The 26,203-nt window shown below is 39.5% G+C and overlaps 1 protein-coding gene across 1 annotated transcript in view; it reads right to left on the reverse strand.

The window, feature by feature from the left end:
* Nucleotides 1-4,862: 4,862 nt before the first annotated feature.
* Nucleotides 4,863-26,203, reverse strand: part of Smchd1 (structural maintenance of chromosomes flexible hinge domain containing 1) — a 101,420-nt gene continuing 80,079 nt past the window's right edge. The window contains exons 38-48 of the mRNA XM_027397834.2: nucleotides 25,803-25,929; nucleotides 25,552-25,671; nucleotides 23,970-24,055; nucleotides 22,658-22,780; nucleotides 21,387-21,577; nucleotides 19,442-19,551; nucleotides 19,242-19,312; nucleotides 16,069-16,240; nucleotides 12,204-12,362; nucleotides 11,506-11,620; nucleotides 4,863-5,736 (exon numbers count right to left, since the gene is read on the reverse strand). Coding sequence (XP_027253635.1) covers nucleotides 5,709-5,736; nucleotides 11,506-11,620; nucleotides 12,204-12,362; nucleotides 16,069-16,240; nucleotides 19,242-19,312; nucleotides 19,442-19,551; nucleotides 21,387-21,577; nucleotides 22,658-22,780; nucleotides 23,970-24,055; nucleotides 25,552-25,671; nucleotides 25,803-25,929 — 1,302 coding nt within the window. The 3' untranslated portion in view covers nucleotides 4,863-5,708. The remainder of the gene's footprint in view (nucleotides 5,737-11,505; nucleotides 11,621-12,203; nucleotides 12,363-16,068; nucleotides 16,241-19,241; nucleotides 19,313-19,441; nucleotides 19,552-21,386; nucleotides 21,578-22,657; nucleotides 22,781-23,969; nucleotides 24,056-25,551; nucleotides 25,672-25,802; nucleotides 25,930-26,203) is intronic.

Raw genomic sequence — 26,203 nt, forward strand, 5'->3', positions numbered from 1 at the left:
TCTCTCCTGAGGCTTTTCACAAGCCCTTTTTAAAATCATGTATCAACTTTTATTTTCTAGATTTTCCTTTTTTAACCATACAAATTTAGGAAGATCTGTATCCTTTCATCTGCCAAATTTTATAGAATCATCAATAGATTCCTCATGTCTCTAAGCTAATGCTATAGGCTTTTGCTAACTTTTTTATTGACTGTCTCCTAGGGCTCAAATCATTAATTTTTCCTGTTAAGACATTGACTGACTGACTGGATGCTCTTTATGACCATATTAAAGTGATTTTGATATTTTTTAAACTATATCTGAGGCAATGTAAATATCTCTCTAATCATATCCAAGGCAATTTAGGCATTTCCATTCATCCACATTCATAAATTCACAATCACATCACGCATCCAGGTGTGGCCACACCGTTCGTTCATAACTTGCACACATCTCATATTTCTCCCTTTGTCTAGGTTATGATCAGTTTGTTGAAAAGAAAAATCCCTAATTGAAATTTCTCCTAACACAGCAGCAATAGTTAATCCTTGAAATATAGGCATCCAAAATTTTAACAGATCTAAGTTTAAATATGTTGCCCTTTCTTCTCTATAAGTCTCAAAAACAGTTTCTGTCTGGCTGTATCAATAGCATTTATATACATTGACTAGCCATCAGCCATGGCAGCATCTCCCAAGGCTGTAAGTTACCCCGAGGAGCTTCAGGCTGTCCGCCATCCTGTCAGCCATTTTGTCCAGCCTGCCACGGCGGCTGCCAGGGATGACCTTGGCCTTAACTCGACTATGCCCTCTGGGCTGTGGAAAAATGTGGCTGTATTTTGGGCACAAGCCTGATCCCCTATTCTCTCTTCTGTTGGGACTCTGTCTGACCTGGTGCCCTTCCTGATCATGTCCAAAGCAACCTCTAGACGGCTCTGTGTATTTCTTCCTCCCTATGCTTTGCTTTCTCTGTAGGAATAACATATTATTAATTGAAGTTCCTGTAAGGCAGCCACCATCGCTAATCCCTGAGTGTAAGCTGTAGGGGAACCTGTAGCCATGCCTGTTTAGGGGCTGGCTATAGGTCTGCTGGCTATAGCCTGCGAGGGCATGGTCAGGGTGACATAGAGTGAGAGGTTCAGGGCTGCATTTCACTTTCAGTTTTCCTTTTCGGCCTGCTGGACAGACTGCTGCCACGCAGGCTGGCTAGGTTGCTCTGTAAATAAGGCTTTTCCCTATTAAATACCCTTATATTTCTACTTGGCTCCATATTGGTAATTTCCCACTTTAGTAAGTAAGCTAGGTCCATATCTGAAAAAAATCTTAATGAACTCGCCCACGTCAGTCCTCTTCCTGTGAGGCCTTAGCGAGGTCTGGAATGCAGTACTAGCATTCTCATAAGCTAGCTGTTTCACAATCAAAGTTCCAATACCTGTGTCTCTAACTTTTTTGTATAATGTCCACACAGGCCTAGAAACAATTCTGAACTAACTCCCTAGGTCCCTGCCTGCTCTCTATAACAAATATCCTTCTCCTGACCAGCAGGCCGTGGTTACCTTCTTTCAATTTCCTAGGAGTGAGGCTTCTACAGCAATATTCCCTATCAGCCTCTGGGTAAAATTGTTGGTGGTCCATACTGGACACAAGCCATTTTTAGTTCCTTGAGCTGTTTGAATGGTATTGGCACATGAATCTTGCTATGTTCCCCTGAGCCTCCCTCTCTCTGATCCAAGGAAACCTGTAAACTTCTTATCTCCTGTAAGCAATTTTGCTAAAATTTCAAGTCTCTTGCTGAATTTTACCATTGAGTATTTGCCTCTCTGTATTCCCAGTTTAAAATGAAGGAGGTGAAGACTCTCCATCTTGGTACTTATTAACTCTCTCCCTGCTCATCCCAATCATTTGTCCTGTATATTCTTTACCATCCAGCTGTCCCTTAGTAGGTGCAGAGTTTTCTGTTCTCCATTACATTCCTAGATATCTCCCGAGGGCCTGCGTGTATACGTGTATACGAAGCTGCACATATGTCTTCCCAAGCCCCTGTGCAACTCAAAATGCTGCATCATGACCGTGGCTTTTGCAAGTGGGAAGGATTTTTAAAACTCTAAAATTTCCTGTATTTGCTTTCACTTTGTTTTAGCTCTCCTGGCTATTAAACTATATCCAAGTAAATAAATATACAATTATCTGACTAACAATTACCTGCCTGATTTCTCTAACTATATACATTTTTACTTTCAAGACTAACTTACTTCTCTTTGCCATCTGGCTAATATTCCTGTTTCATATTTACAATTACCTACATTTTTCACTCCGGAGTTTAATGCATTACATTTTACTACTTTATCACCTGACTGACATTTCAGTCTCACATCTACTGTGTGCATTTTATCTTAAGGGTTAAATAACCCGCTTTACCTATTTTCATTAGCTGCTGGCTGACATTTTCCTATTTTCCCATCTTCCATTACTTTAAGGGTTAAATAACCTGCTTTACTTTTCTTGTCAGCTGCTGGCTGACATATTTGTCTTATATATACTTTTGTGCACATTTCTGCTTTAAGGGTTAAATAACCCGATTTATCTTTTTTCGTCAGCTGCTGGCTCCAGTCTTCCTATTTTATATTACACTTATCTGTTTTCTATTTCTACAATTATATACGGTTTTATTCCTGACTTAACGTTGTTCACTCACCACATTCGGCCACTTCTTTCTTTTCTGAGTGTGCTTCTTCTCCAACAGAGACAACTATCTCTTTGAAGTGTCCAAGGCTTCTTTCCCCGTTCTCAGGCCCCGAGTTAGGGTGCCATTTTGTCATGACCCGGCATGTCTCAGCTCCAAGCCACGACAGCCATGAGGTTCAGCCTGCGTGGGCTTGGAACCTCCTAGCAACCCAGCGGCGATAAAGACCAAACACGGGCATCTTGTCATCTTTAAAAGAGCTCTCAGTTCCATGTTGTAAAACTAGAGTCTTTTCTTTATTTTCCATCTTTATGACTGTTTCCTAATCATCCTGCCATGGCTTCGAGGAGACCATTTCTTTCCTTTCTTCTCCTCTCTGCTAGTTGGCTCCTATCCCTCCATCCTCACATGGTACTCACACATACCTAGCACCTTCACCCAGGTGCAGGCCTATTCAGAGGTTAAGGCCCATGCAGATGCAAACTAGGAGACAACCCCCAGAGGCCATGTCCTTCAATAGCAAATCAGTTAGCATCTGCTATTCAATGCATTCTGGAGCTCCTGGGTCCTAGAACCCCTGGAAATCACTCCCAACATCTCTAAGACTTATGGGAACTTTGAGAAATGAGCATCTCTGCCCTTGGGCATTGGGGTAACAAACTTCCTCTCATCTTCTGTATTTGCCATTTGTCCATTGTCATTATATTGACTAAGCTGGCCTTGAGCTCAGAGCTCTGCCTGCCTCTGCATTGCCTTGGCTATGGTCAGTGGTAGAGATATCATTTAAGTGACGAACTATCTCTTCAACGGATGCAGTCATTGCTTGGTGGTTTGTTTCTTTGCTTCTCCTGTAAGTCCTTACTTGTTTCTGAAGGGTTATCATTTTGTGCTTTTATGTAACTATCATCCCTTTCTCCACTGTCTTTTTCAGATTTTCAACATTTGTAATTTTTTTACCACTCTGATCATCTGTAACTGGGCGAGCTAAAACAAGGGAAAGAGTCATAAACCAAGGAGACAGTTCTGTATTCACCACACAATTTACTAGTTTGCCACCAAGGATACAATTCAAAAAAAATTGGTCTTTCTTACTTCTTCATCTAATTTTTCAGTAGAAACACCAAATGCTTTGATTATTCCTTCACTTTTGTGTTATGCTCTCATCCCATGCAGTAAATATTGAGTTAGTTCCTGGTTTTCTGGCTGGTTAGTAGCCTTTAACTCCTGTGGTTTCTTTACACACCTAAGAACCTTCTAAGCATCACAGTTTCCATCTTGGTCTCTTGGATCTCATTAAGAAACTGGATCAGGACTCATGTTGGCCTGAAGGCTCTCTGAGTGCTGCATTTTCACAATCATCCCACACATTTTCAAGTCTTTTCGTAGTTCTCTAGTCACTGGTGTTTGTGACAAATTCTGCACAACTGCATTGAGAAAACACGTATTTTCCAAATTACTGCATCCTGTCACAGGTCTCTGGGATGCAGAGCTCACAGAGGATTTTCTTCAGCCATATTTTTTTCTTCTCTTGTTCATTTTTACTTTCCTAATTTCCTATATTCAAGTTCTATGTGACTATTACTTTTCTCTTCTGCTTCTTCCTCAGCTCTCTCTTTCGTGGTGTCCATCCTACTCTTGGCAATATTCCATCCACATTCACTAAAGCTTGTTCTCAAATTCCCTTGCTCCAACCCTTTAAGAGTCTAAAGATTCAGAGAATGCTCAACTAGAATAGTGTCTGCCTTTGATCTTTGCTATGTGGGCACTTTATGGATTGCTTCTAACAATAGAAAATTACAATTTGCAGAGAGGGTGCAAGTAACTGCCTCCCTCGACTGGCCTGCAGCTGGCCATCAGCTCTCACTCCTCCCTGTGACAGAGAGCAATGCCAAGGTTAAGAATTTTTAAAAGTTTTCAGATCTAAGACAGGGTCTCACATAGCCTTTAACTTTCTATGTATCCAAGGATGGCCTTAGATCTTGATCTTCTGGCTTTCAACTCTCTAGCATTAGGATTAAAGGAGTGCTCCTCCACGGGCAGGAAGCCAGTCTTCACTATAACTAATTCTATTACTGTTGGTTTGTTTCTTTCTTCAGCAATGCAGATATTGACTCCAACAACACAGAGGACAAAGTTGTGTCAATACTTCTTACTGAGGTAGCTTATACAGAGCTTTAAATTTCAATAAGGGAAAACACTAATTTGTTTTGGAGGGGAAATGACTGTTTATTAACCTTGCTGCATAATCAGAAAGGATTAAAAAACACACACATTTCCTAGGACAGAAAACTGTACCAAAAGTATTCCTTACAAAATAACATCACAGACCAAAAGTCTTGCACTTACAGAGACACACACAGTGTATGTTAGCTTGAGTTAATACACAGTTTAAATGTTTATACAACAGCTTCCTAACAAACTTTTATTGCATTTGTGTATGTTTTCTTTACCCTCTTAAAAATAGTAGTAAAAAATTAGAAAATAATGCAAATGTAGAATTAAAGCTGAGGCTATAGATCTAGCAATAATAAATTCAGACAATACTTATAAAAATCGATGCTGCTGCATATCTTACTTATATACAGGATAAAATCTTTAGACTATCCCATCAATTTATTTTTCCATGTATTTGAACATTTTAATTGCCAGACACCTGTGCTTTCTCCATTTTAATGCAGAATCCAAATTTCCACACATATTTACAATTAAATATCTAGCTCTAGAACTTTCCTTACACAAAAGACAAAATGTGTTTGTTAAATAAGTTCACAAAAAAGCAGTAAAAAAGGTTGTTTTTAAGAAACAGTTCTAATATAGTCATGATTATGTTGAGAAACAGGAGGTTTGCACATCTTCAGGGCGAGAAACGCTTCAGGGCCAGCTAGAGCATCACTGGGTAAGAGTGACATGTGCAAGCTAACAGCCAAACAACACGATGACTGGAATCATTCCAGTAAATCTGTACTGCCCAGTGAAGAGCTGCTTCCAGGCCCACCCGGAGAAACAGAACATTCTTGCCAGGATTCCTGTACTGTCTCCAGAAACACTCAGTTTGGCACATCACCTTTCGGTCTTCTGAAAGAGACACAGAAACAAGGCCCTCTTGGTGAGCTCAGTGGTCTTTATTTATCCCCACCCCCTTTCATACATCTGCTTAGTTACAATCGTGGTTCAAGTAGAGAAACAAAATCCATGACTTATATACCAGTGACTTCCTTTACTAAATTCCCTGATCATTCCAGAACGTTTAAGTATCACATGGAACTACGATCTAACTCTGATCCTTAGTATAAACACTTAATAAATCTTTAATTATTATTTAGCAGTCATACATATCTCATAATGTATACAAATAAATCAGTAACTACTGTGTGTTATGAGTATAGTATATGTGAACAATTTGAATCCTAGTTCTATGAGCAGAATAATCTGCGATAAAAACCTCAGATTATTTACTCCCTCACTGCTCCCCCTTTTGAATAAAATTATGATCTCAAGAACTGTGTGGGGGTGCAGATGAGTGTGTTGAGGACTGCCGAGTGTGTGAGGCCATGGCCTCCATGCCCAATAGCCTCAGCTGCTCTCTGACTGCCCCGTCTCTCACTCTCCTCGCCCCTCACATTAATGTAGTTATGAACACAGTGAACACCTTGGTGTGCATGTATTCTTAGGCAGATACAACTAAAGAAACTACTAACTTGTAGTTACAAAAGTATCTACATTTCTGTGTTTTATTTAGTGTTGTGTCCACATGCATGCCTGAGTTACACGTGTGCATCATATGCACACAGGATCACAGAGATCAGGAGAGGCGTCCAATCTCCGGGAACTGGAGTTAGAGACAATGATGAGCCATCATGTCGTGCTGGGAATTGAACCCAGATCCTCTGCAAGAATAAAAGTGCTCTTGACCCCCCAAGCCATTTGCTGAATAAAACCCTAACTTTTAAGTACAAACTAAGACTCATGTTCTTTCACATTAATACCCTTGAAACCCCTCAAACACCACGGTTAGGCTACAGCTCTGCAATGTTTCATAGAATCAACACTGTTTCTTTTAGCCAACGACAGACTGGGGCTGATGAAACATGGTATGGGGTTTTTGTTATGAGCTGGCACAAACAAGCAAAAAAATTACAAATGCATAGATACATATTTGTTTTCTTCTTTTCCTATTAAAATTGTTCATTTTATAGGTGAAATCTGGTATCTCAATGTTATCATAGCTATTTGGGGTCAGCAGGTAACATGAGAAGTTGAGTTTGATCCACAGGGCCCATACAGTGGAAGACAGCTGACCCTCTGCAAATTACCATCTGACTTCCATAAGCAGACCATGGAGTCCAATTTAAAAAATACTTAGCTTCAAACGCTTTTACACTGACAAAACCTGAAAGGAGCACAGGCCGAGAGAGGGATGAGAAAAGTCACTACTTAGTCATTTAAACTAATTTTCCTTGCATCTTGTTTATCAAAAGACACAAAGGATGCAAAGAGAAAAGCTTCCACTAATACCGTTACCTCTGACACCACCATGTTAAACAAGCAACAGCTAGTTTTCTGTGTTTCTTCCTATATATAAAAGGCTACACTAACAAAATTAGTTCTTTAAAGATACTTCATGTAAACATGTCTATCTTTCTCTTGACACTCTCTATGGAAGTTCACCATGATGCCCCTTTGTGTCTTTCACTGTGCTGAGTGCTCTTTTATTTGTCCCTGGGAAAGAAACCTTTTTACATGACATTTTGTTTGCCATCTTCTTCTTTCAGGGCTCCTAGTAGTCAAAATTAGTTCATATTTTCCCTATTTATCACAGAAATTCTTTAGATTTTAGTCCTTTTACTGTAACCTGTCTTTCTTCTTTCTATAAAGGTACCCTAGCTATTCCTGTCTCCTAATTTGTGAGCATCTTTTTATTATTTGTTTTTTTTTCTTTTTGGTTTTTCCGAGACAGTGTTTCTCCGAGTGTCCTAGAACTGGCTCTGTAGATGAGGCTGGTCTTGAAACCAGAAGATCCTCCTGCCTCTGCCTCTCCCGAGTGTGGGGATTAAAGGTGTGCGCCACCGCCGCCCACTGTGATCATGTGGGGTTTTTTGTTGTTTTTTCGAGACAGGGTTTCTCTGTGTAGCTTTGGAGCCTATCCTGGTACTGCTCTGGAGACCAGGCTGGCCTCGAACTCACAGAGATCCCCCTGCCTCTGCCGAGTGTGGGGATTAAAGGCGTGCCACCAACGCCCGGCTCAATCATGCGTTTTAATAAGGGTCGTTTTGCTAATAATTTTCCCTCGTGTTTCTGACTCCTCAACATGATGACCCTGGATTGTATTATTACATTTAAGAAAGAGCATTGTTGATGGCCTAGATTTCTTCTGCTGCTATAAAAACAGAATCATTTCCCCACCGAGATCTTCTGAGTGAGATCTGAAAGTAACACAGGGCAGAGCTGGGTCAGTGGGGCTTCAGGCTTTGCTTTCATTGTGGGTGAAGAGTCAGTTACCAACTGCTGATTTCTAGAGGAAACGTTCTGTGTTCACAGCAACTGCACCAAAGGCTTCACCATTGCTGTCTCACTGAGGTGGCGGCACTTATGCATGGATTCAGACAACAAAGTGTTCAAGTGTCACTAGTGTATTCTAGCTGTGTTCCCTCCCTTCCCATTATCCCCTGGGGAGCTCTCTCAGACTGTTTTCCAAAGTACTGTTTTCTAAAATATTTCCTGATCCCTTGACCTCTAGAATATCCCACCCTTGTCTCTATCCTGTTAGCCTCAGACAGTTTCAGGCATAAAAGGGCCCCATTCTTCTTTGGCACATTTTTTCTCCACTAAGGCAGTTATGACAGAAAGACCTGGACCCAAGGCATCCCACCCAAGGGAAGTCTGCCCAAGACACAGCCTTGCAGGAAGCAAATAGCTACTAGCACTTCCATGGGAGAAAATAGGCATGCAGGAAGTAGTCTAAATAATAAAAAGAGTAAAATTTAGGATGATTTTAAGAATGAGTATGGAAAATTTATTTCCATCTGATATTTGGAACATTGACTGGTGGGCTATGTACAAGTCATGACATCTGGATCATGTAGCTGACAAATTTGCCTGGTTCTATCTACAGCGGTTAAAAGACAGAGCCCATGTTATTTTATTTTTTAGATTTACTTATTTTATGTGTATGAGTGTCTTGTCTGTATGTATGTATGTGTCGCCACATGCATGCATGCACGGTGCCTGTGGAGGTCAGAAGACACTGGATCCCCTGGCAATGGAGCTACAGAATGCTGTGAGTTACCATGTGGGTGCTGGGAACCAAACACTGGTCCTCTATAAGAACAGCAAGTGCTCTTAATTGCTGAGCCATCTCTTCAGTCCAAGAAGTCCATTAAAAAAAGAAGAGGAGGAGGAAGAAGGGGAGGAGGAGGAGGAGGAGGGGCTAGAGAGGACCATCTGTAACTCTAATCCCAGGGAATCTGACATCTCTTTGGGCTCAAGGTAACCAGGCAAACATATGGTACACATACATACATACATACATACATACATACATACATACATACATACATACATGTATGCAGGCAAGAAACTCATATACACAAAAATAAATTAAAAAAAAAAAAAAGAGGCAACAGTAGGATGACACTTAGAGACCACCTCTCGGGTTGAAACAACAAGGACACACAAGGCCATGATTTATCACTGTAGGCTCACGTATGCCTTTATTGTCCAACACAGAAGCTATACTTGGAATGTAAGTAGTTCTAATTTCGATTAGGTATTATGTGAATTTCAAAGACCTTGTAGGAAACAACATGTAAATAACTCATTAATAATTTTAGCATTGAATCCTGGTATGGTGGTACACGCCTTTAAAACCAGCACTTGGGGGGCAGAGGTGGGCAACTAACTTTGAATTTGAAGACAGCCTGGTCTACATAGTGAGTTACAGGATAGCCTGGTCTACATAGTGAGAGAGACCCTACCTCAAAATTTAAAAAAAATTTTTTTCATTGTTTACATGTTTAAACAATATTCTGTATACATATGTGGTTCATGCTACATAGTACACTGTAAGTCTAAACCTTTAATTTTTATGCATGTATGATTTTGGTAAAGGCAATACACTACTATTTTAACTATGACTACTAACAACTACTAAATTAATTTTAAACCTTATCTCTTCCAGATTACCATAAATCTTTTTTGGGGGTGGGTGTGGCAGGAAGGAGCTGAGATAGGGGCATCTCACCTAATAGTATTCCAGTCTGGCTTCAAACCGAAATATTGCTCATGCTGGCCTCAACCTAACCTCATCCTCCTGAATACTAAGACTGCTGGCTTGTACCATTAACTTAAGCTTCTGGAAAACTATTAAATCAGGCACTCAATTTTCATCACATTCCATTCATCCAACAGATCACTCAGCTGAGAAAAGATAACTACAAGTATCATTAGAATAGAACCCAAATTACTTTCTCTGAGGAAGAGTTAATAGCACGATCTCTCTCTTCTTCAAATGCAGCACCATTTGCTATTTTCTCAGAGTTTTCATGCTTTCCTCTGTAACCATTCCCTCCCGGGCTCAGTCTCTGCTTTACTGCTTTGTCCCAACCATGCATCCTGCTTCATCCCCATGTTCTATCATCTTACCATTTTCTCTCCTTTTACACAACAAAGTTTACTTTTAAAATGATCCTTGTTTTGCAGAGGATTGAGGAACATGACAGGGACAAGAGTCTTGTCAGTTTTACTATGGAGCAACAACAGCACAACTCAACATTCAAATGTTTGCTGAATATGCAGTAGGGAGAGCACAGGACACCAGCTTCAAACACCACAAGACTCTAGGAAATTTATGGTTGATGAGAATATTCTTCTGGGGAGCAGGGTCCTGGCTAGTTTTATGCCAACTTGACACAAGCTAGTCATTGGAAAGCAAAGAATCTCAAGTGAGAAAATGCCTCCAAAATATCAAGCTGTAGATGATTTTCTTAAATAGTTACTGATGGGGGATGGCCCAGCCCATTGTGGGTGGTGCCACCTCTGGGCTGGTAGTCCTGGATTCTCTAAGAAAGCAGGCTGGGCAAGCCACGAGGGCAAGCATACTTCTATGGCCCCTGCATCAGCTCCCGCCTCCAGATTCCTGCCCTGCTTGAGTTCCTGCCCTCACTGCTTTTGACGATGAGCTGTTCTATGGAACTGTGAGTGAAATAAACCCTTTCCTCCCCAGTTTGCTTTTGGTTATGTAGTTTTAACACAGCAACACTACCTCCAAGATAGGCAGCTTTCTAAATCTAATTTTAAAAGGATAGCTCTTACTACCAGATTGGGTTGCCAAAGGCTCTGTTGGGTTTTTGATGAATTACTAAGTAGTAATTGATTGACCAAATCAAACATAAAACTTTAAAAATAACTAATTCACAAATGATTGTGTACCTTACAATTTAAAAAACTGGTGACCCCATTAGAGTATACTATACTGAAACTTATGACAAATATAAAAGCAATTTCATTTTACAGTGAATGTAGTAGCAGAAAAAATAATTAACATTTCCAAATAGTAAAGTTTTACTTAAGAAACTTGGATTTCCTAAGAGAATAAAATGATTCTGTGACATCGTAATATAGAAGCACCATGTATTATACCCTAGCCACCCCGGGTTAAAACTGGAAGGGAGCTCACACACACCTGGCAAGCACTCCACTACCTAGTATCATCCCAAACCTGCTTTTGTTTTTAAAACACCAATTTTGCCTCAGGAAATATGGAAATAAACCTATAATGACTTAAAGTGCAATGACACAAGATCTTTGATAAACTAACCAATGATAATTGGGTCACAATATGCTCACCTATTTTGTCTAGTGGATTCTCTTCTCATTTTTTTAGTAGGAATTGGACACTCTATCATCTCAATCTTTGTAGACTGACAAAATGAGTCAATACACTTCCGTGTAGGAGTCATACCTGTGAAGAAGATGTAAAAAGTTGAACAGCAGAACAAGGGAAGAAAAAATATACATATATTAACTGTGAAAGGAACTAATACCACTGCTTGGGCTGATTAATTTTTGTCAACAGACATCAACTAGAGCCATCTGGGATGAGGGAACCACAATTGGGGAATTGTCTCCACCAAACTGGTCTATAGGCACATCTGTGGGGCACTGTCTTGGTGTGGGATGGCCCAGCCCACTGTGGTTGTCACCCTTAGGCAGGCAGTTCTGTGTTATGGAAGAAAGTGAGCTAAACTAGCCATGGAAAGCAAGATGGTGGGTAGTGTTTCTCCATGGCCTTTCTTGCCCTGACTTCCTTGGAGGATGGGCTGTAAGCTGAAATAAATTCTTCCCTCCCCAATGTGCCTTTGGTCAGGTGTTTATCACAGCAATAGAAACCTTAACTAAGACAACTATTCCTGGCAAGAGAATAGTTTTAAGCATTTATCAGACAGTCTTGGTGGTTGAGCAATCAGGTCAAGTTCTGAATCATCTGCGTTCGTTTTACAGGTGGATTCATCATCATTTACTGTCAACAGAAAGTCAACATATACCGAGTTTCTGCTCTATTAGCTTCAGGCTTTTTTCCTGTTCATCCAGCTCTTGCTTTTTCTTCTTCATGTCAGGGGTGTGAAGGTACTGCAACTGATTGCTCAAGTCCTGGTTCACAGTGCCCAGCTTGCACACAGCAGTGCGGTACTGCTGAAGGAGGTCTGCAAGGAAGTAGACATCTGAGTAAGAGCAATGTCAAACCAAACCCAAGTTTTAGAAAGAAGAATAAGAATCGCTGAATAACCCATGAGGTTCACCTTTTAAAGCCACAAACCATTCAACAGAAACAAGTACAGTTGAGCCAACACATGACAGTTACATTTTAATTTTCTTTGAATTTATTTCTGTGTCAGGAATGAATTTTCAATCACCACCCTCCACTCATTATTTTATTTTCATTTTTTGCAGTTCTGGGGATAAAAACAAGGGCTTTGCACACATTAGGCAAATGCCATACCACAGAATCCAATACCTACACACCTAAAGTTTTCTATATGAAAGTGCTTGGGCATTTTTTACATCCTGTCTGATACAAAGTAATCAGTATTACTCAACACAGATAAAGCCAAAGAGAAGGTGAAAGCAGAAGAGCACTACACATTGCACTGTCAGGAGCCCACCATTTCCTCAGTTTGTAATAAAACGTCATGTGAACTGGGACTGTGTAGACAGCAACTCCTCATGCACTTTCTTAGCACACAGAGGGAGGAGGGAAGAGGGAAGAGGGAACAAGTGAACCAACCCACTGTTTCAACACAGAGGGCCATTATAATAGCCACAGAATTTAATTTCAAAACACTTTAAGTTACTCTTTATTCAGGCTTGAGACTACTGCCTGTTGGCTGATTTATTAGACATTAAATATTACAGACTATATTCTAGCTGCACTGTTAGTAAAGTGCCCTGGACAGTGTTAAGCTGTTGCAGTTTGGATGGTTATTTAATTACTTTTAAAGCATAGCTTAGCATGCCCTGTATATATACCAAGTCTAAGGGGTTTCTTATCTGGTGTTTTAAAACTATGTTTCAACCACATCTGATGACAACTTACTAATCCCAGCATTCATGAGGATGTAAGCAATTTCTGTATATGAAAGTGTAACTCTTGCCAGATGGTGGTAGTGCATGCCTTTAATCCCAGCACCTGGGAGGCAGAGGTAGGCAGATCTCTGTGAGTCTGAGGCCAGCCTAATCTACAGACTGAGTTCTAAGACAGGCAGGGCTACAAAGTGAAAAGCTGTCTTGAAAAACTAATAAACAAACAAAATAAAATAAAAACTACCCTCCCCCAATTCAGCCCGGATGAGTGGAAGACACCCATAGGCCTACTTGGCACCTCAGTAAGCAAATTTATGGTGGAGAAATGGAGTGGTTCATGGGCTGTGGTAAGGAGGATGTGGTAAGGAGGGTGACATCCTTGCACGTGACATGACATGACATCATTTGTCTCCACTGTGCATGTGAACCACGTTTCACACATTTCTTTTGTCAATGGACACTTAGGACGGCTCCATAACTTGGCCATCGTGAACAGTGCAGCAACAGCAGGCAACTGTCTCTTCTGCATGCTAATGAAGGCTCCAGGGTAAATCTCCAGGAAGGGCACAGGGTCATATGGGAAGTCTACTTTTAGTCTTTTAGTTTCCTTCCTTCCTTCCTTTCTTTTTTTTAATTTAAGAAACCTCCATATTGGTTTCAATAGTGACTGGACCAGAAGTGCACAAGGATTCCTGTTTTCTTGATGCCCTTGTCACTTGCTTTGATGACACCCTTTTCTGACTGGAGTGAGATAAATCTTAATGTAATTTATATGTACATTTCAGAACAGTTTTTGTATATAGTAATTGACATAAAAACTGGAAGCTATCCCAGTTTAACAGCTGAATAAATATCGGTCTACTTACCTAATAAAATAATATTCTGTAATGAATAAACTACAGTTACCACCATACAAAGCACAGAATAGATGAAAGCAGATACAAGGTGTGTATTCTAAGATTCTATTTACACATAAAGTACAAAAATAGACAAAAGTAACTTGTGCTACAGTAAGGAAAGAAAGTCACGTCATTTGGAGACTTGAAGAGAAAATGAGCAGCTTTCTGTGGAGGTGATAATATTCCACTCATTTTAAATTGTGTGTGATCCTGCAGATTAAACACATCAGGCAAGTGTTCTATCATGAATCACACCCCTGAGCCTTACTTTAATTCTTATAAGTATGGTGTTCTTTTGCTAAAACTTGCCAGTTCCATGTCTATGAAATGTGTCTTTTTCTGTTATATTATTACAAGAATAAAGATGCAGCCTGGAGTAGTGCCTGATTCTGTAATCCCAACCCTTGGGAGATTAAAGAAGAAGAATTACAATGAATTCTAGGTAAGCCTGGGTTACACAGTGTCAAGGCAGCCTAGGGCAAAAGAATAAAAAGGCCTCAACCAAACCAAACCAAAACAGCAAAATATGACACACGTCCACAATGGAATATCAGTCAGTGTTACCAGGAAAGGAAACACAATCGTTTGTTATAGTGGATAAGCCCTGACCTCATGCTAAGTGAGGTTAAAAGGATATTTATCCTCATGTTAAAAGGATAACATACACTTGCCCTTTCTATGGGTTATCTAGATTAGTTAATTTCATAGAGAATCCCAAGTAGAATGATGACAGTCAGGGGAAAAAGGATGGAAAGATACTAAGTTTCAGTTCTGCAAAATGTATTTTGGGAGACAGACTGTATGTTAAGCTTTTTAATACTAAATTGTGCAGTGAAAATGATGAAGATGACAAATTTTATGACACCTACAAAAAAAAAAGCTAAAAGTAGGATATTATTTCGTGTAGTAAACAGATAGTCAAGCACATTACAACTTCACACAATAAAAGGACTCTATAAGGTAATGGTCGCAGGGACTTCCTGCTGTACAGCATCGAAGACCCCGGTGACTACATGGCCTGACCTGAAGAAGAGACAAGAGAATACCAGTGTCAGGAGGGTCCATATCATATACTCTAAGGAAAAAAAAATGTTTTTTTGGGTAGGGTTTTGCTATTTGATCCAAGCTAGTCTCAAATTTACAGGCTCAGGTGAGTTTTCCTTGCAAGCAGTCAGTGCAAGCACACACTACCATGGCTGGTTCAAAATCTCTAACTATAGGAACGGAGACAAAAACAAATGATTATCTGACACAAGGCAGAATATCCTTTAATACACATTAAAAGAGAGGCAGGTAAGTGATCTAGTGACTCCCTGGACTACTGCTCTCTTGTAATAATTCAATGAAGGAAGAAAGAAGGGGGAATTCCAACTACGTGATATAAGATACATTTTTGTAAGAACAAAGCATATATACTATTTACATTGGTTACTGGTTAATTTGTCACATTAGACTCTGAAAACATAGGTTCTTAAGGAGAATGTTGAAGTCAAACCAGAAATTACATTTAAACATTCATTCAGCTGGGAACATATCTCAAGAGGTAGAATGCTTGCTTAACTTAGGAAGACCCCAGGTTCAACGCCCAGCACTGAAAAAAAAAAACAAAACATAAAAGAGACAAGTATTGGAATCCTCAAGAGAGATGACAAGAGAAAGACATTTCTGGAGCTGGGGTGTGACCTGGATGGCAGAGTGCTTGCCTAGCATGCAGGAAGCCCTCAGTTCAATCTCCAACACCACGGACAGTGGGTGTGTGGTGATAAGCACCTACAATCTCAGCACCAAGAGGTGGAGGCAGGAGGTCAATAAATTCAAGGCCATACTCAACTACAAGGTGAATTCCGGAGCATCCCGAGATACACAAGACCCGGTCTTAAAACAATGACAAATAAACAAACTAAACCAAAACTCAGGGTACTTAACGTACCTATTTGTTTCCCCAAGACCATACACTGTCTTGGTATTGGAGCTCCGAAGACCATTCCCCGAAGTTTGTCCATTGGAGGAGCTTTATTCTGAAGGCCCCCAAACTTCCCATTACTTCTAATTCGATCTCCATCTCTAGTCAGTAATGTGGGACAGTGTGTGATTTTAACAACCTATCGAAGGTACAGAGACACTAATTAGAAAGAAACTGATTCCACCTGCTCAAAAGAGAAATTATTCAGATCTCAGGTTATCAATGACACAACTGCTAGGCAAGGTAACCGCATGCTCAGGAGGCAGAGGCATACAGATCTCAGTAAGTTTGAGGCCAGCCTGGTCTACACAGCTGAGTTCCAGGACAGCTGGGGCTCTGCAGAGAGACAATGCCTCAAACAACAACAACAACAAGAACAACAACAACAAAAACCAAAAACCCAGTAAATAAACAAGCAAACGAGTAAAGAAATGAGTGACACTAAGCCATGGTGTGTAAAATGAACTGGATAAAAAGTCCATAGACAAGTAGAGAATCAGATTTAGTTTTTAAACTACAACGGTGAGAAAGCAGTCAAGAATTAAACTTTCCCAATTAGTCAGAATAAAAATTCCTCACTGGATTTAGTATTTCATATCTCTAGGAGTGTCTTCAGTAATTCCACTTATAAGCATTCAACCCCTCAGAATGTGCACTCAAGCAGTCTTAATGAAATGTAAGTTACACAATGAAATAGATACATACATTAAAAAGGGCTGGGAGGTGATGCGGTGGTTTAGAAACATTTTGCCATATAAACTAAGGTTGGAGTTTGGATTCTTAGCATCCACATAAAACAGCTAATGTGACTGTACCCACAACCCCTGCTGCTAGGGGTGGCAGGCTGTGGAAATAGGAAGATCAATGGGGTTTGCTGATCAGTCAGCCTACTTCCTGCCCCCTACTTCCCTAAGAAAGCAATCTCCAGGTCCAATGAGACCCTGTCTCAATGGCAAAGTTGAATGGTACTTGCAGCACATCTAACATCCTCCTCTGGCCTGTGCACATGTGTGTACATGCCCCACCCAAGTATAACTGAAGAACACTATAATTCAGCACATTACAAATTTCTAATATTAGCCAGGCGTTGGTGGCTCATGCCGTTTATCCCAGCACTCAGGAGGCAGAGGCAGGCAGATTTCTGTGAGTTCCAGGCCAGCCTGATCTACAGAGTGAGTTCCAGGACAACCTCCAAAGCAATACAGAGAAAGAAACCCTGTCTCGAAAAACAAAAACAAAACAATCTAACATTAAAGCTTAATAGTATCTGAATTGCCGGGCGATGGTGGCGCACGCATTTAATCCCAGCACTAGGGAGGCAGAGGCAGGTGGATCTCCGTGAGTTTGAGACCAGCCTGGTCTACAAGAGCTAGTTCCAGGATAGGCTCCAAAGTCACAGAGAAACCCTGTCTCGAAAAACAAAACAAAAAAAAACCAACCAACCAACCAAACAAACAAACAAAAGTATCTGAATTATATAAATGTTTACATAAATTATATACAATGTATAGAAGTAAAATTACATCTTAAAAAAGAGGAAACATAATTCCAGAGGCACTTCATAGATGACGTTCCAGAAAACCGGCATTTTTATTTATTTTTTCTTTCCATTTATTTGCTTGTTTGCACCTGGTATTTTAAAAAGTCTAAAATTTGTTAAAACTTCTCTGTTGGGATGTTGGCCAACCTGGTCTACAAAGTGAATTCCAGGCTAGCCAGGGCTACAAACAAACAAATACACAAACAAAAAACCCTAAGTAAGACAAACCCTACAAAAGAGTGTTTTACAACAATTAAAAACACAAGCAATGGCAAACTCCCCTCCCTCCAAAGATGTTCAGTGCCTGTGAGCAAAGCTGCCTTCAAAGGTGCTAATAAGTAGAAGTGTGTTCTCCCAAACCATATGCTAAAACCCATTATGCACACGGCCCTATAATCTAGTGGTTCTCAATCTGTGGGTTGTGATCCCCACTGGTCACATATCAGATATTTATATTACAATACATAACAGTAGCAAAATCATAGTTATGAAGTAGCAATTAATAATTTTATGGTTGGGGGAATCACAAAAGCCTGAGGAGCTATATTGAAGGGTTGAAGAATTAGGAAGGTTGAGAACCACTGCTCTAACCTGATAATGGGGACTTTAGATGAAGAGCAGTATTTTTCTTTGAGAGATATTTCACATTACATCCTAGGATAACCTAGATCTCATGATGTTACCCAAAAAATGAATGAATAAAAATATCTGGTACATATATATAAGATGGCATGCCAGGCGGCGATGGCACTCACCTTTGATCCCAGCACTTGGGAGGCAAAGGCAGGCGGATCTCTGTGGAGTTCGAGGCCAGCCAGGTCTACAGAGGGAGTTTGAGGCCAGCCTGGTCTACAGAGGGAGTTCTAGGACAGCCTCCAAAGCCACAGAGAAACCCTGTCTCGAAAAACAAAAACAAAAAGAAAAAACAAAAAAGAAAGAAAGAAAAAAGATGGCATATTACTTAGCTCTAAAAAAAAAAACCGAAAAACCAAAACCAAACCCAAACCCAAAACAAAACAAAAAAACTGAAGCCACAAAATTTGCAGGGAAATGGGTAGGCTTAGGAAATGGGTAGGCTTAGGAAGAGTGCAAGGTCACCTAATCAAAGAAAAAACAACAACAAAACACTCAAGTTTGCCCTTATATGTGATATCTAGCCTACAATGTATAAATAAATGAGCATGTGGGCCTTAAGTACAGCATGTATAAAGGAAACAAAGGGCTAAAATGCAACTGATAGCCGGGCGTTGGTGGCACACACCTTTAATCCCAGCATTCAGGAGGCAGAGGCAGGCGGATCTCTGTGAGTTCGAGGCCAGCCTGGTCTTCAGAGCGAGTACCAGAATAGGCTCCAAAGATACACAGAGAAACCCTGTCTCGAAAAACAAAACAAAACAAAAAATGCAACTGATAGTGAAAGTATAAAATAAAAAAACTAAACTCCAGAGCTTGTGAGTGGCTGTTCTGTGAGGAATTCACTGAGAGGCACAGACGTTGAGTCTGGACAAATGCTTAAATGGCTTTGTTAATTTAGCTGTATGATGTTATTTCCCAGTTCTTTACAATACAGTGATTTTAAAAAAATAAATGATATACATACCTCTTTTCTATAATGATTGGCTGCATCTAGATTATCCAAAATAATGGTGTCTCCTAACAGCATACCAAAAACTAAAAACACCAAAATATAGAGAAATAAATATTGATGAAAGTAGTATTTATAAGAATAGTTAAAAATTTTATATATTTATATCACAAACGTAACAGTTGAACAAAATAAAGTCACCACAATGTCTTTACCTGTTTCACAATGCTCAATATTATCTGGGAATGTTAACAAATCTCGGGCAAAGACTGGATCTCCAAAGGGTTTAAAATGTAATTTGCCATTTCGGAAATGAGGTAGAGGTCTAAATTTAAAACAAACAAACAAACAAACAAACAAAGTATTAAACAAAGCACGCATAACTATTTAAATTCAAAGAATATGCTTAGAAAAACATAAAAATATATGTACATTAAGTGACACATGTGACCCACCTGCCCCAAATAAAACTCCTAGACCAGCATGTATTCTCCCTAGAAATGAAGATTTGCCATATAAAGCATCTGCTTTGTCGACTCTCTCGAGTGTGCTATGTACTACAGTTCTATTCTCCCATGCCTCTCTCGCCCTCTTATACTAATAATTCTATGTGCACACCTTTAATCTCAGCACTTGGGAGCCAGAGACAGAAGAATTAACAGAGCTAGTTCCAGGACAGCCACGGCTACACAGAGAGACTCTGTCTCAAACAAACAAAACAACAATAAAAAGAAGTGAATACATTTTCCCCAAAGAGGGAGTGTAAGGATATAAACAGAAATAGAGTCAACATTCTACAGCAAACTTTAATGCTAAACATCAAATTCATTCTTACTGATATCAAATGTTAATATAATTATTTTGAGATTTAATACATGCAACATATTTTGATCATATTTGTCTCTTACCACTTCTCCTAACTCCTCCCAGATCCATCTCCCTGTCTATCATTTTATTTACTTTTGGTTTCTCTGTGTAACAGCTCTGTTGTCCTGGAACTTGCTCTGTAGACCAGGCTGGCCTCAAACTCACTGAGATCTGCCTGCCTCTGCCTCCCAAGTGCTGGGATTAAAGGCGTCCACCACCACCTGGCTACCTACTCTATTTTAAATAATCCACCAAGTCCAATTTGTGCTGCCCATATATTCATGGGTGTGGGGCTAGCCACTGAGTATATCAAGTGAACACGGGCCATACCTTTAAAGAAAACGGACTCTTTCTATCTCAGTAGCCATTAATTGTTACTAGGTCGTCAGCTAGGGTGGGTGATCGTGAGCCCCTTCCTCCTCCATGCTGAAATTCTGACCTCTTGGTCTTGATCTGTGTAGTTCTTGTGTGTAAGTACAGTGGACCTCAGGTATGTGTATGTAGACCAGAGGACAAGGTCACGTGGCTTCCTCAATTACTCTTCACTTTATTTTCTGAGCAGGATCTCTTACTGAACGTGGAACTCAATGATTTGGCTAGACTAGCTAACCAGAGAGCTAGCGGGATCCTCCAGCCTTTGTGTTCTGAGCAATGGGGTCACAGATGTGTGCCACATCTGGTTTTCAAAAATAGGTGCTGCGAGTCCGACCTCAGTTCTTTATGATAGTACAATGAATACTTTATTGACTGAGCCATCTCTCCAGCATATGGACCACTGGGTCTTCAGCAATTACAAAGACAGAGGAGGCCTTCCTCAATGGAAATGTTTTCTCATAAAAAGTATGACTTTTGGGGTTAGAGAGACAACTCAGTAAAGTACATGCATGAACCTTTAATCCCAGTATTGGGGGTGTAGCTCACTGGTTAGCCAATCTAGCAGAATCTGTGAGCCCCACAGCAATGAGACTGTGTCCAAGGCCCACCTCTAGCCTACACATACAGGCACACACATGAGCATGTGTATGGTAAACCATTATCAACACAATTACTTTGATATGTTGATTTCCTAAGCTGTCTAAAACAAGTACCAATGTAACAGCAGTGTGGTAGATAATGGATTGTAATGTTAAGATGCAAAGAAAAAGTAGAAACTCAAATACATGTCTGTTATAGCAATAAAATCACATTAATTAAATTCAAAGGCTTATTGAGAAGGTAGTTTAACACATTCAGCATGTGTGAGACCCCAATTACTAGACAATAAAATTTAATTATTTAGTTTTTTTTCCTAACCTTTTCCAATCTGGAAGAGTTTTCCTAAAAATAGAATCAAGGGGCAACACCTGCTGACGACCTTGAGTTTCATCATATATAGAGCGTGCTGCATCAGTGGTCAGGGTGACTACACAGTCCATGTCACTTGCCAGATGCCAAGAGATAACCATTGCAGCTCGATCATCTTCAATTTGCGCTAGATGTGCGATCTGAAGCCATTTTAATAAAAACACACAGAAATTAAAAAATTATATAAAAATAATTTTAAAAAGTCTTAACCACTAGAGAGCAACAACAAAAGAACCCCCTTCTAAAACATGAATAAAAGAAACATCAACCAAGTGTTTTGGCATCCACCTATAATCCCAGCAGTTGGTAAGCTGAGACTAGTTTGAGCTACACAGAAAGATAAACAAAAGAAATAGAAAAATAAAAATAAAATCAAAATTCCTCAAGCAGTAGAAACTTACACTGACTGGAATCCACTAAATTGCCTATTTTGTTAGATTTTTAGAAAAAAATTTAATAATTAACCAACAGTAAATAAATAAGCAAATAACAATAATGCAAAAATTTGTCAGCTAATTAAACATATACCCATTTCACATTTCAATGTCTTGGTAATCACAAAGCACACTTAAAGATATGCAATAAAAAAAAGTTTCAAGATTCATTAAGCATATTATTTAAAATACCTTTTTAAATAGATATATTTCTTTCAGAAATGAAACCTAAATGTTACAAATAAGGATCGCTGCTTTATTGGAAATTAGAATAAATCATTTTCTGACTTATAAATACTAGCTGTGGTCACAAGCGCCTCCTACCATTTATCCTTATCTGATCTGGTGGCACAAACCTGCCTAAAGATAATGCTTTCCGACGGTTGTTGGTAGCGCACGCCTTTAATCCCAGTACTCGGGAGGGAGACAGAAGCAGTTGGATCTCTGTGAGTTCGAGGCCAGCCTGGTCTCCAGAGCAAGTGCCAGGATAGGCTCCAAAGCTACACAGAGAAACCCTGTCTCGAAAAACAAAACAAACAAACAAAAAAGATAATGCTTTCCTTCCACTATAGACACATCACAGTATCTGTCCCCGTCTTCTAACTCACAAGGCATTGATGGAAAGAAGTAAGAAAATAAACATGCTGACTGGGGGTGCAGCTGCCTAATAGATGCAAAGTGCCGGACTCAACCCTCAGACTTGGGTTCGAGAGGGAAGACAGACATATTTTAAACAAAACAAGGTAACAAGAATGTACTGTTTCTTAAAAAACTTAAATCACAAACCTTTCCCAAAACATCTCCACCACGCTTAGTGTAGTTTGGAAGAGTACACGATCTTCTGGGCTTTTTTTTCAGTTCATTTTGTTCTGTTAGCTTCTTTTCCAAAAGTGCTTCAATGTGAGGTATCTGTAATTAAAGAAAATTTATCAAAAGGTCAATTGTTTTTTATAACAGGCAGCTCGGGATAGAGAAAAACCAGTAATTTGGAGTACTTGAGAAAGTTTTTTTTTTTTTTTTTTTTTTTTTGGTGTTTTTTTCCAGACACCATTTCTGTGTATCCCTGGCTGTCCTGGAACTCCAACTGCACACCAGGCTGGCCTCAAACTCACAGAGATCTGCCTGCCTCTGCCTCCCAAGCACACCACCACCACCCATTTAAAAAGTTATTAAAATAGGAACTACTTTATAAGCAATAAAACTATAGCTAATTGTGATGAGAAACTCCTATCATATATCCACTAAACATTTGTCAGGGACACTGGGTCACAAACTGAGACCACCTCAGGCAGGGTAGGCATGTGTTCTGTCACTAAGTTACACTCCCAAAGATAGGAAACCTTTGTTGAGGAGGAAAAAGGCAATGCTAGGATTTCATTTAGGCTCTTACACAACCTAAACTAACATTCTACCACTGAGCTACCCATTCAATGATTTCCTAAAGTCTTAGTTATGAAATATACTGCCTGGCCACACACAGATCTAGTGGTATCCACCTGCAATCCCAGCATTCACAAGATTGAAGGAAAAATCTTCTAGTATGAACTAGTCTGAACCACACAGTAAAACTGTCAACCAAAAAGCACACAACAAACAAGCAAACACAAAGGAAAAGATAAAATGAACACACTCTATAGTCTTCTCTCTCACACTGAATCACACAGAAGATAATAAGCTAAGAAGTCCTCTATACAACTTTGCATTACTTAAAAACATTAGGGGCCAAAGGGAGGCCTCAGTAGTTAAGAGCATTTATTCTTGTAGAGGATCAGAGTTCAATTTCCAGAACCCACACAGTGAGTGGCTCACAATCAACTTAAGGCCCCAGTTCCAGGTGATCCAATCTGCATGCAGGCAAAACATTAAAGGCATCAAATAACTAAATCAATCAAATATACTGAATGTGTGTATCACATATATGCACCATGATACACATGTAGGTTAGAGGGTAAAAGTTTGTATGTACATGTACACACACACACACACACACACACACACTACATAAAATAAAGTTAAAAACAACAGTGTCTATAGAATTCCTAATAAAATAAGTAGGTTAATTTAATAAAAGCAATTAATGTACACTTGGAAGTTGTACCTGTTGTGCTATAGGAATATCAATATTGTGTGCTTTAAGTTCATTTCGCAGCTGGGCTTCTTTTAATTTTGCTTCTTCAACTTGGCCTAAAATTAAAAGAAGAATAAAATTCACTTTTTTAGGATTTTATTTAATGTGCGCTGGTGTTTTAGCCACACTCATGCCTGCATGAGGGTGCTGGATCCCATGAACTGTAGTTACAGACAGATCAGAGCTGCCATGTGGGTGTTGGGAACTGAAACCAGGTCCTCTGGTAGACAAGCTAGTGCTCTTAACCACTGAGCCATCTCTGCAGGCCATCCCCACCCCCACTCCCCCCACCCGCCCCACCTTTTTTTAAAGTAGGCCTTAAAATACAGCTTTTGAAAAAAGTTTACAACTATTTTTTCCTTTTAATGTTTGATATTAAAATGAAAACTGACAATTGATCACTGCTAAATTATGCTATAAACCCCAAAGTTGAACGATACATAAAAAGAGAAACAAAATTAATGTACTGGGAGATATTATGGTACCTACCATACTGCAAACTCTTACGATTTTGGGTGTTATTTAATCTTGCTCCCACACATGAATGCATGAGCTACATAACTGCAGACGTGCTCTCAGAGTCAATTCAAGAATCTATAAACAGTCTATACAAATGAGCACTGGATTCAATTATAGACAACCTGGGTTCAATTCCCAGTACTCACATGGCAGCTCACAACTGCCTGTAACCCCAGTTCCATGGGATCTAGACACGTTCTTCTGGTCTCTGTGGGCAAGAGGCACAGACATACATGCAGGAAAAACACTTATACAAAATAAAAGAACCTTCTGTGGGGCATTGGTGGAGCACACTTTTAATCCCAGCACTCAGGAGGCAGAGGCAGGTGGATCTTTGTGAGTTAAAAGTCAGCCTGGTCTACAGAGTGAGTGCCAGGACAGCCAGGGCTGTTACACAGAGAAACCTTGTCTTAAAAAAATAAAAAATAAAAAAAAAATAAATAAATAAGAAAGAAAGAAAGAAAGAAAGAAAGAAAGAAAGAAAGAAAGGAAGGAAGGAAGGAAGGAAGGAAAGAAGGAAAGAAGGAAGGAAAAAAGTATAAAACTGACACAAGTTAAAACTCATAGTAAAAAACATATAACAAATGAAAAACAGGTAACAGAGCACAATTCAACAAATGTCTTATTTTATTTTACTTATACATGAAAATCACTTTAAAAGATAGCAAACATTTTCTGGACTGACTGAAGAATAAATTAAATATTTCATTTCAGTGCGTGTGGGCCCACATGCTACCATGGTATGTAAATCACAAGGAGCTTATAATTAATACTACAAACTAAAGTACTTATTTCCCAGTGACATCTTTTACCAGAAGCTAGAACTAGTTATCAATGTTGTCAAAAGCCTGAAATTTTTCACAGGTGCCTGCTACAAGCTTAATTAAAATAAGGAACACTTCATGTAATAAGCTGTCCTTACCTTTTGTAGTACTTACCATTTCACTTCTATTTCAAGAAAACAGACAGATGCCCCCCCCCCACCTGCTCAAAGCCCTAATGTTTTATTTCCTCTGAATGCAGGATGACTTACATTTCATTTCATCAACAAGCTGCTTGTTGGCGTCAAAGAGACTTCTATACATGATGATAGACTTAGATAACTGGTCCTTTTCCTTTGTAAGTGCTGCCATTTGTTGCTGCTTTTTAACATCTAAGAAAAGAAGTTCAGATAATTTAAGCAACTTAGAAACTGACTTTTACCATGTCATATTTCATAATATGATGCATATGGAAAGCAAAGCAAGGTTACCTGAAGTGCCACTAACAACGAAAAAGACTTACCATTGTAAAACATAAATGGCAGGCTGTATGGCTCTAATGTTCTTGATAAAGTTGATAGACGAGGCTCAAAGATAATAAAGTATTCAGTACTATCCCTTCCAGGACTGTTTTCTGCCAGCACTAGAGTCTGTGTAAGTGAAAAGGGAATGAGAAAAACAAAATTTTAAAAAGAGACATTCCAATGTTACATATGTTGTCACATGGCTAACAAACAAGCAGGAAAATCTGAACATGAAAAACACTGGCTGACTCTTCAGATTGCTAAACCATCAACACCACCACCCAACACATAGACATTTTACCTTGGATATTACTGGAGAGCAAAATGATGTAATGAGCACAACTAAGCAAAAGTTATATATAGTAGGAAATTATAAGAGAAGGTTTGATTTTCTATCACT

This window comes from Cricetulus griseus, chromosome 2, assembly GCF_003668045.3.
Source record: "Cricetulus griseus strain 17A/GY chromosome 2, alternate assembly CriGri-PICRH-1.0, whole genome shotgun sequence".
NCBI lineage: Eukaryota > Metazoa > Chordata > Mammalia > Rodentia > Cricetidae > Cricetulus > Cricetulus griseus.